The sequence below is a fragment of the Acomys russatus genome, chromosome 3 (genome assembly GCF_903995435.1).
Source record: "Acomys russatus chromosome 3, mAcoRus1.1, whole genome shotgun sequence".
NCBI classification, from domain to species: Eukaryota; Metazoa; Chordata; class Mammalia; order Rodentia; family Muridae; genus Acomys; species Acomys russatus.
The window spans coordinates 8,899,614-8,914,936 of NC_067139.1; the positions used below are offsets into that span (position 1 = coordinate 8,899,614).

At 44.0% G+C, this 15,323-nt stretch overlaps 5 protein-coding genes across 5 annotated transcripts in view; 4 read left to right on the forward strand and 1 right to left on the reverse strand.

The window, feature by feature from the left end:
• Positions 1–15,323, forward strand: part of LOC127209174 (histone H2A type 1-B) — a 190,752-nt gene that overhangs the window by 23,320 nt on the left and 152,109 nt on the right. The gene's annotated exons all lie outside the window — the stretch shown is intronic.
• LOC127209183 (histone H2A type 1-B) overlaps positions 8,074–15,323 on the reverse strand; it is a 92,307-nt gene continuing 85,057 nt past the window's right edge. The window contains exon 2 of the mRNA XM_051168770.1: positions 8,074–8,257. Coding sequence (XP_051024727.1) covers positions 8,114–8,257 — 144 coding nt within the window. The 3' untranslated portion in view covers positions 8,074–8,113. The remainder of the gene's footprint in view (positions 8,258–15,323) is intronic.
• LOC127209345 (histone H2B type 1-F/J/L) lies at positions 8,783–9,175 on the forward strand. Its single transcript, XM_051168948.1, has one exon. It carries the CDS (start codon positions 8,783–8,785, stop codon positions 9,161–9,163), a length of 381 nt encoding a protein of 126 aa, XP_051024905.1. The 3' UTR covers positions 9,164–9,175.
• Positions 9,940–10,357, forward strand: LOC127209460 (histone H2A type 1-B). Its single transcript, XM_051169107.1, has one exon. The coding sequence runs from the start codon at positions 9,949–9,951 to the stop codon at positions 10,339–10,341; it is 393 nt and encodes a 130-aa protein (XP_051025064.1). The 5' UTR covers positions 9,940–9,948; the 3' UTR covers positions 10,342–10,357.
• LOC127209129 (histone H3.1) lies at positions 11,305–11,770 on the forward strand. The gene has a single exon (XM_051168698.1). It carries the CDS (start codon positions 11,305–11,307, stop codon positions 11,713–11,715), a length of 411 nt encoding a protein of 136 aa, XP_051024655.1. The 3' UTR covers positions 11,716–11,770.

Genomic DNA, 15,323 nt, shown 5'->3' on the forward strand with positions numbered 1-15,323 from the left:
TAGTGCAGTTTTTGATTGCTAAATAACAAAGATAATCCCGCCCCCCCTTAAGCAGCCCGTTTATAAACCCCTATGTTTTTGGCGCTATTTCAAGCCCGGAAGCGTTTCACAGACGTACCTTTTTCGTGTGGTCTGGGATTTTTACGTGTACAGAAAACATGTTCCGAGAACAAAGTGCTCTAGAATTTCAGTTTAGCTATTTCTCTGTCTCCGCCATTTTCCCCGCTTAGTAGTCTGTTATTTCTCATACAGATTTAGAAATTGCTTATGCAGTTTATCTGGCGGCGACAACCTATCATGAGCGAGGCTCTGATTTCCACCCCAGGGTCCAGAACCATGCTCAGCTTAACCAAAAATTTCCAAGTGTATTGTTTTCCTTGTGTTAGTGTCGTCAGAAAATTGACAGACGTGCAGTTTCTCATTTTCTTAAAATGCTAATTACATTTATTTCGAGAGAGTTCACCACAGGCATTTTGTTTTCCGTTGGGGCGTAGCGAGAAGCCTTGAAAAAGACGGCGACACGGATTTTCAGGAGGTCCTTTCTGAAGACACAAAAGTTCAGTGTTTACTTCCGCGGAGACCTGAGGACACTGGACAGATAATGCTTTTCTTCTGCCCATATTAGAGACCTGTTTTCCTTATTTTCAAGTTATAATACGGACGTGTAATGATAATTATACAAAGAATCCATTGGGTACAAAATTATAAACCTGTAGTTGATAAGCAGCCTACTAGATTCCAGCAAAATAGTCATTTCTTTCACTTTCCTCACAAAGTTTTGGAATTTTAGTTGCAGGCGTTCGTTAGTTCACGGGCTGTATTGGTCCAATCACAGTTTAGATGGGCAACTCCTCGTTTGCATATTCCTGCAGTTGCATAGTCGCTCAGTTTACTAAGTCCAAAGCAAAGAGCTAAGATTTTACTTCCCAAGTGTTTTACCAAAGCAAGTGCTGGGAGACATGTCTGTCTTTAGAGCACACCTTTTCAGTGCAGGAGGAATGAGCTTTGGTAAATTGTGGTTCAGGGGATGTAAATGCTACCAAGCTTGCTAATAAATTAAGCACCAATACATGTTCATGCTAGTCCCAAAGTGAACGTACATTACTGGAGTGTGACACGAGATTTTTGTATACTAATAGGATGTCTTTTCCCCGGTAACACTTTCTTCACTTAGCTTATGATTTATTACAGTTGATATTATTTTTTAGATTGTATGTTAGCCACTCTTAATGATCTCTTTTGCATAGCAGGTTTTTAAAAAATTCAGCAGCTTTAAACTGTTCAGATGCAGTCTCTTAGCTTCTGTGTCTCTGTGTATGGCTTAACCAGATCTTTGTAGGGATGCAGTGAAGGAGTGGGCCAGCGTAGCAGTTTCCTGGGTGTGCTACAGGCCCCGGATCATTTTGCACATTCTAAATGAAGTGGTACAGTGGTATTCTTTTTATTTGCTTATTTTCCTGAGCTGTTGGTGTAGTAGGCATAGGAAAGGGCCCCAGAAGGTTTGCAGAGGAAACAGGAGATAGCTATAGGGGCTGGCCTGTTCTGTCATAAGTCTATTAAGAGATGAATATCTTCCCTGTACCCTTTCTTCTTTCTTTCCCCCAATTCCAGGTGTCACTGCCTAACAACTTATAATATTCAGCCACACTGTAGGTAACTATGCATGAGAGACACACACACACTAAAGGCTACATAAAAGCTCCCTGTTTTCTGTATTTCTTGTTACATCTGTTTTTGAACATCAGTCCTATGCATGTGCATCAAAGCTGTTTTCCTCGGGAAGCCTAGGATCCTGTATTTGATCAGAATTCCATGATAGTGGTTTTATTTACTTGCAAGGGGTTAACTGGAGGCCCTTAAGGGTTTATAGATAGCAATAGGCAGTTGGTCTTCAAAAGTCATATGGTTATTGCATAAATAATTTTATGTGCTAAATTGTTTGGGTTTTGCCCTATTTGTTGATCTCTACAAGTAAAATTAAGGCATAGATTCAATCTATCTTAAGGCTATGAGAGTCGTATGGTTCCTATAAGATTGAATCCTAGGAGGGGTAGCCTTAAGGGTATTTTGAAATTTTGGGATGGGAGATAAGTAAAATTGCTTGTTTAGGCAACTTAGGGCACAAGGTTTTTGTGTGAGTTAACTGCTCTCTGGGCAGGAGATTTCCTATAGCCACTGGCTTCTTTTAGGGCCATAGTGTGTGTGTGTTTGTGTGTGTGTGTGTGTGTGTGTGTGTGTGTGTGTTATCAGCAATTTACACTTAGGATGCTTCAAAACACCATTATGAGCAAAAAGTAACACATGGTCTATTTTCTTTCAAACCCACTGTAGCTCCATATAAATTCTTTTCTTCCTAAAAATACAAATGACTTCTGCTTCTCTCAGTTTTTATTATAAGGTCTTGCCATATATCCTTAGCGGGCATCGAACCCACAGAGATCATCGAACCCACAGAGATCCTCTTGCCTGATCCCCTGGAGAGTGCTAGGGTTAGAGGCAGGGGCTACCAAGCCCAATGAAGACTTCTTTCTTGAGATGACACAGGTATCATATTAATTAACTTCTCAGAAGTAGTCTCAACGTCTACATTCTAATAGGTTTAAATGGGAAATTGCATCACTCTGGGCCAAGGAGCATTATGGCCTCTGGAGGAGACTCTCACATGGTATAAACTACGCCAAGTGATTAGGAAGTCCTGAAAGGGGCCGTGGGTGTTACATGTTCATAATAATTAGTAGGAGTCTGGATTAGTTGCCACAGCTCTAGAATGTACGGCCCTGGCGCTTGAGCACGTTACCGTGTCCAAGGCCTTGTCAGTCTAGTGCTTGGCGTGCTGCCTGTAGGCGACAGCATCGCAGATCACATTCTCCAGGGACTCTGTACCTTCAGGGCCTCCTGGTAGATGAAGCCATAGAACGGCTTGACACCACTGTGCTAGACTGCGCATGCGTCATAGGCTTGGTGATGCTCTTGGATCTTGTCACACGGGACTTTTCCGTAGCATTTGTGCCTTTTCCCAGGTCAGACTTGAGGAACAGCAGCAGACAACTGAGCCCCAAACACTCAAGTGCTGTGACATCTACCAAACAGGCTCCTTCGCAGTAAATTGGAAATTCCCATTTATAGCTACTTTGCATATCGTTTTGAAAACCAAGAATGTGGGCAGAAGTAAGAGGGGAGGGCTCCAGAAATTTTCTTTTTATTATTTGCTTACTTATTTATTTATTTCCCCTAGGACTCCCAGAGCCAACCCATAATTGCCAGAGTGGGAGGAGACAGAATGTGTGGCACGGTCTTTTCCACTCTTAAATAAATTAAACAAATTTAATTTTACATATGTTAGTGTTTTGGCTGCATGGGTGTCCACCAGTTATATCCAGTGCTGAGTACAGGGCTAAAAGAAGTTGTCAAGTTCCCTGGAACTGGAGTTGTAGGCTGCTGTTACGGTCTGTTAGATGCCATGTCATTGCTGGGAACTTACTCCAGTCCTTTGCAAGAGCAGTCAGTGCTTTTCATCATTGAGCCATCTCTCCAGTTCCTGCTTATTGCCCTAACTTCAGTTATCCTTTATTATTTATTTATTTATTTATTTTACTGCGTTACAGATTTCTGGTCAGCCTGAAGGGCCCACATTAACAGGGCCCATGTTAGCAGGGACCACGTTAGTCAGACTCCATTCTGTTAAATGGCTACCAGACTCCAATGCATCACAAAAGACCTCCAACTCTGGTCCAGAAAGAACTCCCTGGATGAGGTCAAGCTAACTAAGAGTCAATGTTTATGTCCTAAGGAAAATTGTCTATACCAGCAGCTCCAGGGGAAAAGTCCACACACCAGGTTGCTTCAACCTCAAGTCATGTTTATCACTGAGCATATCTTATGGCCTTGATCATAGAGAATTCCCCGACCCATGCGTACAGCTGTCCACAACCAAAGTGGCCAGAATAAGGGGCTTTTCTTTCTGGGACCACTTTACTGTGCCTAAATAGATCAGCATCTTCATATCTAAAGGCTGAGCACAAGTGCAGTGATACTAAAAGCGGCAGGAATGTGGAGGAAGGGGAGGGGTTGCCTAGAAGACTGTGAAGTTCCGGGTTCATGTACAGACACTGACCATATCTTGGTGCATCCCATTTTGTCCATCACCCCTCTAAACTATGAATCTAGGAGGATTCACACATTTTGTTCCTATTTTCTTTTCTTTTCCTAGTAAAGATGTACATTTTGGACAAAATATCTCAAAACAAGGAAACATGGAGGGCTCTGCTGTACAGCACAAAAAGGTTCTGTCCACAATAGCATTGTATGGAAAGATACTCACTTATTTCTGTCTTTGCTGCTGATACAGTCAAACACTGAATTACTTTTTACCTGCAGTATCGTAATTGTGTAGCAGACAACACCCCGAAGATCAGAGGTGGGAAGATGGCTCATCAGGTACGAGCCTTTGAGTCCAAAGGCAAGGGTTTTAGTGTTAGCCCACGGAAGCCACAGGGTGGAGGAAGCAAGTGCAATCTTGCAGGTTCGTCCGCTGACCATCATATCATGAACAGCTTCTGTGCTTGGGGCTACAAGCTAAACACATAAACAAAAATGTGACAGCCCAAGCTAAGAACTTCAAAGATTATTGGCTGCATAGACAGTAGTTTTGTTCCACTCTAGACTTGCAACATTTTATCCCTGTTTAAAAAAATCATATGTAACATTTCCACTTCTGAAATGCTTTAAGACCTTAATAGTTTTAATCCTTTTATTGATATAATGTAGAAGAAACTCAAAGTGACAGTATATGCTTAAAGAAATTACTAATAGGTTTGCTTAGGAGAGAGTAGAATTTAGGTAAGGAGCAGGGCCTCAGAAATACCCCATTGATAAGTAGTATGGTATGTAAGCCTCTTAAGGACAAGCACATTTTAGGGTACTAGGATGCTAATGATTATTTATTAAGACTGACCTCCAAATAGATTTTATTTTGATAACTAAAGGAGAAATTTATAACCAGCCATTATCCTCTTCCCTCACATCCAAGAACATCCTTCTAAGGAGTAGCTAGGGGCTGTGTAGAATAACAACCACCATTAAGTCCTGGCCTGCCTCTAAGTCCCAGGTACTCTTACCAAGAGAAGCATAAATTTGCCGGGTGGGCAAGAGGGACCTAGGTGGCTACTCAAAAAGAGTGTCAATTTCCCATCTGCCCAAGTGACCAGACTTGTAGTGGAATCTCTTTTTAAATTGTTGAAAGTGTAACCTGAATCTGGGACCTGAAAGAGATCTAAGGATAACAATATATTTGGAATCCATACCTTTAAAGTACATCAAAAAAAAAAAAAAAAAAAAAAAAGTACATCTATGTTATGGGAATCTGAGGCTGGAGATATGGCTCAGAGGTTAAGAGTACTTAACCACATGGTGGCTTACAACCATCTATAGTGGGATCTGATGTCCACTTCTGGCCTGCAAGTGTACATGGAGGCAGATTACTGTATACATAATAAATAAATCTAAAAAATAATGGGTGGGGGGGTGAATCTTCTATTTATGGTCAGCATCATTCGCTAGACCTGGACACATGCTACATATATTAATGAGGTTTTTGCCCTTTCACAATCTCCCAGTGATTTGTCACTGGGAAGGTATGTTAATATTAATTTGAGAACAATTTAAATATACTTTAAAATTTTTTCTTTAAGAATTAATTATAAGGTTATCTACAAATTTACTGTACAGGCTGAGAAATGATGGGGAAATGTATGTATTGTCAAGACTAAAACCTGCAGAGAAGTTAGAAAGTAATTATTGTATATAATGGCTGTGGATGAGGCTGAGACATGTTTTCATCTCGAGAGTGGTTCTGATATTTCCCATGTAGTTTGAGGGTCGGAGAGCCTCTGATGAACTTATGCTGACAGTCTTCAAGAAAAGGTGCGCATGAGGATCAGGCAGGTGAAGGTGAGGAGCCAATCTCCTGATAATGCCTCAATTTACTCCTTAAGAATACTGTGCTGAAGGAGTATGCCATTGGCTTATTTGAAGGAGCTGGGTTGGTTCTGGCCTTTTCGTGTCCTTGGCTCTGGAAATTGAGCATCAGCCCCCAGCCCCATCTATGTTAAGCTGTCATTGCTTCCACGAGGGAAGGTGGGAAATGCATATAGGGTGTGTGCTCCTTGGAGACATCCAGGAAGTGACTCTGGGTACCATGAAGGAACTCTAACTTCTGCCAAGAAATGTTTGAATCTTGGAATTAAGGTAACTATGAAACATGTTTCCGTTCATTGTCACATGAAAGCTTAGTCCTAGGCGTTCATGGTTTTAATTTGTTTGTTAAAGCCCCCTCCCCGGCTTCCATACGTTTAGATGCTTACTTGAAAGGTCCTGACAATGGAGATGAATTCTTTTCATTACAAAACAGAATTATTTTTTCCCATATGGGGGAAAAATAACCCAAAGATAGCAATATATAATTTCTGATAGATATTTGCCTGTCTGACCATATTTCCACCGCCCCCTGCCAATTGCACACATGCTTGGCCTGTGTTCTCTTGAGCCACATAACGTTTCTAAATGATTTCCTCAGTGATGCATTACATAACACGTATGTCTGCTGTGTGCTTGGAACTACATTATTTGCATTTCACACCAGAGTAACTGTCATAAAGTAAACATAGTTGTTTTTTCTTTGAAAAAAGGTGGGCTTTTCCAGTGCAGGCTACTGAGGCCTACCTACTGAGTAGGAATTCCATTACTCATTGGTTTCCTTTGCTTTTTCTAGACTTTGCCACAGTGATTATAATTGTAAAGATTTCAAGGATTACTAGAGCTGAACCTCATCCCTGTCCACTGCTCCTGTTCATAATTAATACCCAGAAACCATTTCAGCTGTACCCCTTGTCCTGTCAAAGTGACTGTAATTTCCAGAACAAACTAGGGTGAACTAGGAGGACTGCTGTGAATCTGAAGGAAACCAAGGCTACAAGGTAAGGTCCAGGATAGCCAGGTGCATAGTGACACTGTCAGTGAATAATTGAAAGGATGAACACATAAATAAAATAGGTGTGTACAGCAAGATGGTATAGAGATGCCTCAGCAGTGGGAGCACTTGCTGTTCCTCTACAGGAGCTGAACTGGAACCGAGGACCCACTTCTGTCTGGCAGATCACAGCAGCATGTGACTCCATCACAAGGCTGTAGCACGCTCTTCCAGCCTGTGAGCACCAAACACACACACACACACACACACACACACACACACACACACACACACACACACATATACTTTCACAGAAATAAAAATAAATCCTTTGAAATATGTGTATTAATGCAAGCAAGGAGTATTAAAGGAACAGTAGCTGGCCAGTACTTTGCCTCCTCAGACCACACTTTTGAATCCTTACAATTGTTCAGGCCCCGTCTTTGAACAAATCAACTCCCAAGAGTAATGAATGAATCAAGACTGAACAATTAAAACAGATTAAGCCCACTTTAGTTTAGTAGTGGTTTTGGCTCTTTATTTTCTTTCTGAAGAGTAGGGAACCTAAAATCCTCCAATTGGCAGGCATAGTGGTCTATGCCTTTAATCCTAGCAATAGGAAGGTAGAGGTAGGAGTGTCTGTGTGGAAGTCAGTTTGGTGGTCTTAGTGAGTTCCAGGACAGCCAGAGCTTGATAGTAAGACCCTGTCTCAAAAACAAACTATAACCAAATCCTCCATAAAACATCAGCAGGTTTTCATTAATCTTTTATGCTTTGGATTTATTTTCTTATTGTAGGAAAGCTATGTGGACCCCGACGTACATACCTGTAATTATTAATCCAACTAGACAAATTATCCTTCCTTGATAGCCTTTGCAGAAAGGCAATTTCATGGCCTTCTTGTCCATATGTACGCACACATCGAAAGAAAAACGGTTATCTCTCTGGGCAACTTGACCTATTTGTGAGAAAGTCATGACTCCTTCATTTGGAATACTTAATTTCCCTAAGTAGCTGGGTTTGTACCCATCACCAACGAATGCAAAGTAGCCCAGTCCTCGCTTAGTGTCTCAGCACTTTACATAAAAAAGTGGGCGGCTCTGAAAAGAGCCTTTGTTTTTATATACTAAGAACCAGAAGCTGGACTTATTTTCCCTTGGCCTTGTGGTGGCTCTCGGTCTTCTTGGGCAGCAGCACGGCCTGGATGTTGGGCAGGACGCCGCCCTGCGCGATGGTGACGCGGCCCAGCAGCTTGTTGAGCTCCTCGTCGTTGCGGATGGCCAGCTGCAGGTGACGTGGGATGATGCGCGTCTTCTTGTTGTCGCGGGCCGCGTTGCCGGCCAGCTCCAGGATCTCGGCCGTCAGGTACTCCAGCACGGCCGCCAGGTAGACCGGGGCGCCGGCGCCCACCCGCTCCGAGTAGTTGCCCTTGCGCAGCAGCCGGTGTACGCGGCCCACGGGGAACTGCAGGCCGGCGCGGGAAGAGCGGGTCTTGGCCTTGGCGCGAGCCTTGCCTCCTTGCTTACCGCGGCCAGACATGTTTGAAAGGAGGAATCTCGAGGTCATGTGTGTGGACGTGCAAGATATACTGGCAGGGTAGATTGTAAATTGCGGTGCTCATTGGCTAAAGTAATCTAAAAGAATCAACCAATCCTAAGTCAGAGTCAGAGTTTCTATTTTGCATAAGGCAGTATTAGATTTTACCCAATGAAAACGCGCGGCATTTTATATCATATTTGCATATAAGTCCTATAAATAAGTACAGCAACCCAAGTAACGCACATCACTGTTGAAGTTAACTAGCAACAGACTATCATGCCTGAGCCCGCGAAGTCCGCGCCCGCCCCGAAGAAGGGTTCCAAGAAGGCCGTGACCAAGGCGCAGAAGAAGGACGGCAAGAAGCGCAAGCGCAGCCGCAAGGAGAGCTACTCCGTGTACGTGTACAAGGTGCTGAAGCAGGTGCACCCCGACACGGGCATCTCGTCCAAGGCCATGGGCATCATGAACTCGTTCGTCAACGACATCTTCGAGCGCATCGCCAGCGAGGCGTCGCGCCTGGCGCACTACAACAAGCGCTCGACCATCACGTCGCGGGAGATCCAGACGGCCGTGCGCCTGCTGCTGCCCGGGGAGCTGGCCAAGCACGCCGTGTCGGAGGGCACCAAGGCCGTCACCAAGTACACCAGCTCCAAGTGAGCAAGCGCGCGCCTCACTCATTACCCAAAGGCTCTTTTCAGAGCCACCCAACTTTTCTCTTAAGGAGCTGTAGTTCTGCAACATGTTTGCTGCTTTGTAGCTTGTGTAAAAATTACAATGTTGCATTCGAACACTAGGGATTGTATATGTATACAATGGATACATTGTAAGCATTGTTATAATCTCTTCAGAACCACCAGTTACATTCAGAAACTTTTAAAGGTGCATTGTGGAAATGGAGGTGAATTTACACAAATAACTGGTGTAAAGCTAGGAAACCATCACAGGTTTTTTACTCTAATTTTAAAAGCGTGCACTTAACCGTATTCAGTGCCTTTCTCGTTTAACAAGATAAAAGCAAGTATTACAACGTCTAAAATGACAAGATGAATGGCTCTGAAGGCCTTGGTCATGGCCTTCTTGGAGCCCTTCTTTGGGGCGTCAGCGGACTTCGCCGGCTCTGGCATAGCGACAACAGATAAAAGTGAAAAGCAAAAGTAAGAACGTAGGTTCTGGCAGTGTGCGCAGGCTGTTTTTACATAGACCGTTTATGCAAATAAGGGATTCAACAATAGTCAGCTATGACTTGAAAATCAGTTAGTGACACTAGTATGTAAATTTGATTGCATCTCTTCTCTCTTATTGGCTAAAGAGAGAAACACAATTTCATCCAATCACACTTCAGCTTTTCCACTTCCATCTATCAGTATAAGTAGTGTCTCATTACGCTCCCAGGGACTTACTACAGCACTTGAAGTGTTAACTTGCACTTGTGTTCGTACAGTATGTCTGGACGCGGCAAGCAGGGCGGCAAGGCTCGCGCCAAAGCCAAGACCCGCTCTTCCCGCGCCGGCCTGCAGTTTCCCGTGGGCCGCGTGCACCGCCTGCTGCGCAAGGGCAACTACTCGGAGCGGGTGGGCGCCGGCGCCCCGGTCTACCTGGCGGCCGTGCTGGAGTACCTGACGGCCGAGATCCTGGAGCTGGCCGGCAACGCGGCCCGCGACAACAAGAAGACGCGCATCATCCCACGTCACCTGCAGCTGGCCATCCGCAACGACGAGGAGCTCAACAAGCTGCTGGGCCGCGTCACCATCGCGCAGGGCGGCGTCCTGCCCAACATCCAGGCCGTGCTGCTGCCCAAGAAGACCGAGAGCCACCACAAGGCCAAGGGAAAATAAGTCCAGCCTCTGGTTCTTATATAAAAACAAAGGCTCTTTTCAGAGCCACTCACATTGTCATTGAAAGAGCTCTTTTGCTTTTGCTGAGTTTTCCAATCACAGTATTACTGGTGCACTGGGAACAGTCATGTTCGTTTTTAATAGCGAAGAATTTTCACTGAATTTTACAAGTGTGACCCTAAATACTAACCTTCATATAAAAGTCAACATTCTCAGTATTTTCATTGAAAGTGTCCTGGAAAATTTCGAGGCTTCTAGAGGTACTAAAATTTCCTCAGGTTTGTAACTTTGCTTCTATGAGTGGAAGAATCAGGTATTGTTTTACTCTGACTTTTAGTGTCACATCAACCAGAAATTAAGCGAGACAATCTTTCTCTGAAAGTTTAGAGTATTGACTTTCCCTAGCCCGTTTGCACAGCCTATAATAGTTTCACTTAATGTTTTTATTCAGCTAAAAGCCGTTTTTGAAACTTGTTTCACTGTTAACACTCATAATAGATTGGAAACAAGGCTTCGTTATCAGACCCCCTCAAAGTTTAAGCTAGGGATTGATGTGTACTTTTTGTATCTACCTATCTGTAATAGGAAAATACAAAACCCATCAAATTAGTTGAACAATTGCCTTTAGCTCGATACCTTCCAATGAAGTTCCTGGCCCATATTAAAATGTTAGCACTCAAATAGCATGAATCCTTCTAATGAGTACAAAAAGGGATAGTGCTTTTCTTTTCTCTTTTTTAGACAGGCACAAGCATAAAAGTGGAAAACCACATCAAGGGAAAATATTAAAATGAAAGGGGCGGTCCCTGGAGAGCGGCGTGAGCAGAGCTACCAATAGCGTTGCTGCGGTACTGTACTTGTTTGGTCCAATGAGAACGGGGCTCGTTCAGGTTCTATATAAGTACTCCGGTTACGCCACAATCTTCTTCTCGGATTTAGACACGTGTGCTGCACTTTTTAACTATGGCTCGCACCAAGCAGACCGCTCGTAAGTCCACCGGCGGCAAGGCCCCGCGCAAGCAGCTGGCCACCAAGGCTGCCCGCAAGAGCGCGCCGGCCACCGGCGGTGTCAAGAAGCCCCACCGCTACCGGCCCGGCACCGTGGCGCTGCGCGAGATCCGGCGCTACCAGAAGTCCACCGAGCTGCTGATCCGCAAACTGCCGTTCCAGCGGCTGGTGCGCGAGATCGCGCAGGACTTCAAGACCGACCTGCGCTTCCAGAGCTCGGCCGTCATGGCGCTGCAGGAGGCCTGTGAGGCCTACCTCGTGGGGCTGTTTGAGGACACCAACCTGTGCGCCATCCACGCCAAGCGTGTGACCATCATGCCCAAGGACATCCAGCTGGCCCGCCGCATCCGCGGGGAGAGGGCGTAAAGGCTAATGAGAGTGCAAGGCTGAACCCAAAGGCTCTTTTCAGAGCCACCCACATTTTCTCTAAAAGAGTGTATGTTTCCTTTTTACCTTGTTCTTATTGGGACCATTTTTTCTCCTCAAGACAGTGTTTCTCTGTAGCCTGGGTTATCCTGGACTCGCTTTGTAGGCCAGGCTTGCCTCGGACACAAATCAATCCTCCCCTTGCCTCCCAAGTGCTGGCAATTAAGGCATTCGCCACCATCTTAAACTCTAATAAAAGTTCGATCTTAGCTGGGCCTTGTATGGTACGCCTGCAATCCCAGCACCCTAGTCCTGGACAACTAAGGCTACACAAAAACCTTGTCTCAAAAGTTTATATTAGACAGTTTCTTTATCCAAATCTCTTTGTTTTTCCATATAGATATGTGTTTGGAGTTGGTCTTCCTCTCTGCGTGTACTTTTTATTTTTGTTTTGTTTTGTTCTTTTTTTTTTTTTGCAGTTATGGTGCAAAGGTGTTCGGACTCTTATGAACGTCATCTACTCCACTTTGACGCAATTGTCCAAGTACTAAGGTGCTACATTTGGTGCTCTTTTGAACATGGCTAAATAAATACAGACTGTATTTCCTCATATATGCGGTTGCTTTAGAGAGAAGCTTTGATCATGGGGCCTTGGAGGCCCTGCCTGGCAGGCCCAAGTGTGTAGGTAAAAGTGTCAGGGTGCAACAAGCAAGATTTAAGGGACACTGCTTCTTTCAGGTGGGTTACCAGCTCCTTTGTCTGCGTTAAAATTCTGAAATAGCTCACAATGCAGGCTAATCACAATTGTGTGAGCATGGAGGTTCACACTGTCCACTCCTGCTATCAAATTGGTGAGGCAGGGAAATTGGGATAAAACTGAATTCTAGATCTTGTGTGGGCTAGTGACCTTGTCTTAAAGGATACAGAGATGGATTGTTAGGAGCACTTTCTGCTCTTTCAGAGGCCTTGTTTATTTCCATATCAGGTGAACCACAGTTGCCTATAGCTCCCACTCCTGGGGCATCCTATTCCTCTAGTGTTCCTGGAGCACCCGCATTCTTGTGCACATACCCACACACAGACACATAAGTGCATAAAGAGAATAAAAAGGACAAAAAATTCAAGGGAAAAATGAAAATCATGAATAAGAATAACCCTGGGTTCACCCTGGATTGCTATAGCTTTGGGGACTTAATGCTTTCTTTGTGCAGTGTTTAATCTAATAGCTCCAAACCATTGTGCTGGATTTTTTTTTTTTTCCACTTGAACCAAACAAAGGTCACCTTGTTATGAACTATAAAGATGATGTGGCCAGGGGTTAACATGGCGGATCAATGCCAAGATGTAGCCCCTAATGATTCTGCCCCAAGCAACAGATCTGGTATAAGTGGAGGCTCTTGTGGGAAGGGAGAGGAATGCCTGTGGTGAGCCACTAGGGCAGAGAGGGAGAGAAAGAGGTGATTAGGGCACAGAGAGAAACAGCAGGATCAGAGAGAACAGAAAAAACTGGGGTTGCTGGGGTCCTTATATCAGGGGTGCCTTGCTGTGGTAGGTGATGACAAGAGCAAATGCTAGGATCCTGAAGGCAGGACAGGTGGATGCAAACACAATTGAAGGGAAGGAAACTCATTTAAAGAAAAACCTTCATCAGAATGTTCTGTAGGCAAGTATGTAAGATGTTTTCTTTATGAATGATCAGTGTGGGACAGCACAGCTCACCATGAGTGGTGCCACCCCTGGCACACGGTCCTGGGATTAAGGTGAGCAAGCCAAGAAGCAGCACACTTCTAGGTCTGATTGTTTCTGTATCCAAATACCTGCCCTGACTTCTCTCGATGATGGACTGTGATGGGGGATGTTAGTCAAATAAAGCCTTTCCCACTCACGTTGGTATTGGTCATTGTTTTGTCATAAGAAGAGAAAGCAACATACTTGTGACTTCCACAGAGCTAAGGAAGCAACTTCTTGTCTGAAAATTTTCTGCTTGTGTTTTTAATTGTGGACTCTAGTAAATCAGCCATACATTCGATGGTTTGCACACCATAAACAACTACTTGGATTTCCATTGAGCTTTACTTTAAAAAAAAAAAAAAAAAAGTATGGCTTGTGTTTTAAGAAGCAAGCTTCTTCCATAATTCTTCACCAGCTTCACAGCAATAGATGCCCATCACTGCTTTCTGATATGAAAATCTAATTGGACCAGAACAATCATTGTAATGTTTTTTTGTTGACTATTTGGAGGTTGGATTGACTTTGGGGTTTCCAGTATTGGAAATTAATCTTTGTTTCTTTCTTTCTGGTAGGAAACCCAGAAAGGCATTCAGGTATCTTCAGCGAGTAGAGGGACTCCATAGACCAGTGCCCTGTCCCCTCTTCAGAGAGGCATTGCCACTCTATTTTCTATGGTCATACCGGGAGAGTGTGGATTCTTCTTTGGAAAAAAAAAAAGCAACGATGATACCAACTTTTTATTACATGGCACTTCCATCCTTACTTTTGTCACCAAATGTAATCTTTCACAACATTTGGTGACTGGTCCACTAAGTTTATGTTCATTTGTCATCATTTAGGTTTTCCACCAGTTGGGATTGTGCTGGGACATGAGATAGGGTGGAGAATGAAGCAGAGAAGACCTTGTCCTCAAGGCTGAAAGATTACCATATGGGAAAAAAGATGGTGCTGAGGAGGTTTGGAAAAGCCCATTCAGTCCCTCGCATCTGTCACTCTTGACAGAAAACAGGCACTTTATACAGCCTGAAGGTGACCTTAAAAACCCACCCCTTGGAGATTTGAGATACTAAAGAAACATGAAATATAGGAAGCTGTAAACCTGTAAGTAACAGCACAATGAGAAAGCCCACACTGTGCAGAGCTATTGATGAGATACAAAAGCTGAGCCTTTCTTTGCTCTAGTCTCCTTCCTTCCTTGGACGCATATTCCCTGTTTTAAAAAACAAAACAAAACAACAACAACAACAACAACAACAACAAAAACCATCCCCACTTATGTTGCAACTGTGTATCTCTGTTCAACTTCTTGTCCCTGGACAGAATTTTGGGAAATACCCTTTTATTGACCTAGTTAGACAACGCTTGTTTAGGCATGATAACTCTGCTCATGAGAAAATGAAGAGCTGACATTTCCTATTCTCCTTCGCATGCTCAGGAGATTCTCCACAACTGGAGAAAGAGGAGACATTAAAAGAGCCACACACTTGTAAGACATAGCAGGGGGTATAAAATTAGCCTGACAAGCTCACATGACCTCACAAAGCAGAGTGGAAGAGTGAACAGTGAGTCAGTCTCTGGGCTCAGTAATGGCTGTGTCTCTGACACTCTCCCGTCTATATTGGAAGATTTCAGTGCTCCCTCAAAGCATCTATTCATAGGTAGACATTATGTGGCCCATGATCTGCATTTTAAAAAAGATTTATTTACTTATTATTTACACAGTAGCCTGCCTGAGTGTGTGCCTGCAGGCCAGAAAAGGGCACTAGATCTCTTTATAGATGGTTGTGAGCCACCATATAGTTGTTGGGACTTGAGCTCACAACCAGTGAACAGCCAGTGCCCTTAACCTCTGAGCCATCTCTCCAGCCTCCCTATAC

What these genes read in the sequence shown, in the direction of transcription:
- LOC127209345 (XM_051168948.1), top strand. Translation starts at nt 8,783, where the DNA reads ATGCCTGAGCCCGCGAAGTCCGCGCCCGCCCCGAAGAAGGGTTCCAAG.
- LOC127209460 (XM_051169107.1), top strand. Translation starts at nt 9,949, where the DNA reads ATGTCTGGACGCGGCAAGCAGGGCGGCAAGGCTCGCGCCAAAGCCAAG.
- LOC127209129 (XM_051168698.1), top strand. Translation starts at nt 11,305, where the DNA reads ATGGCTCGCACCAAGCAGACCGCTCGTAAGTCCACCGGCGGCAAGGCC.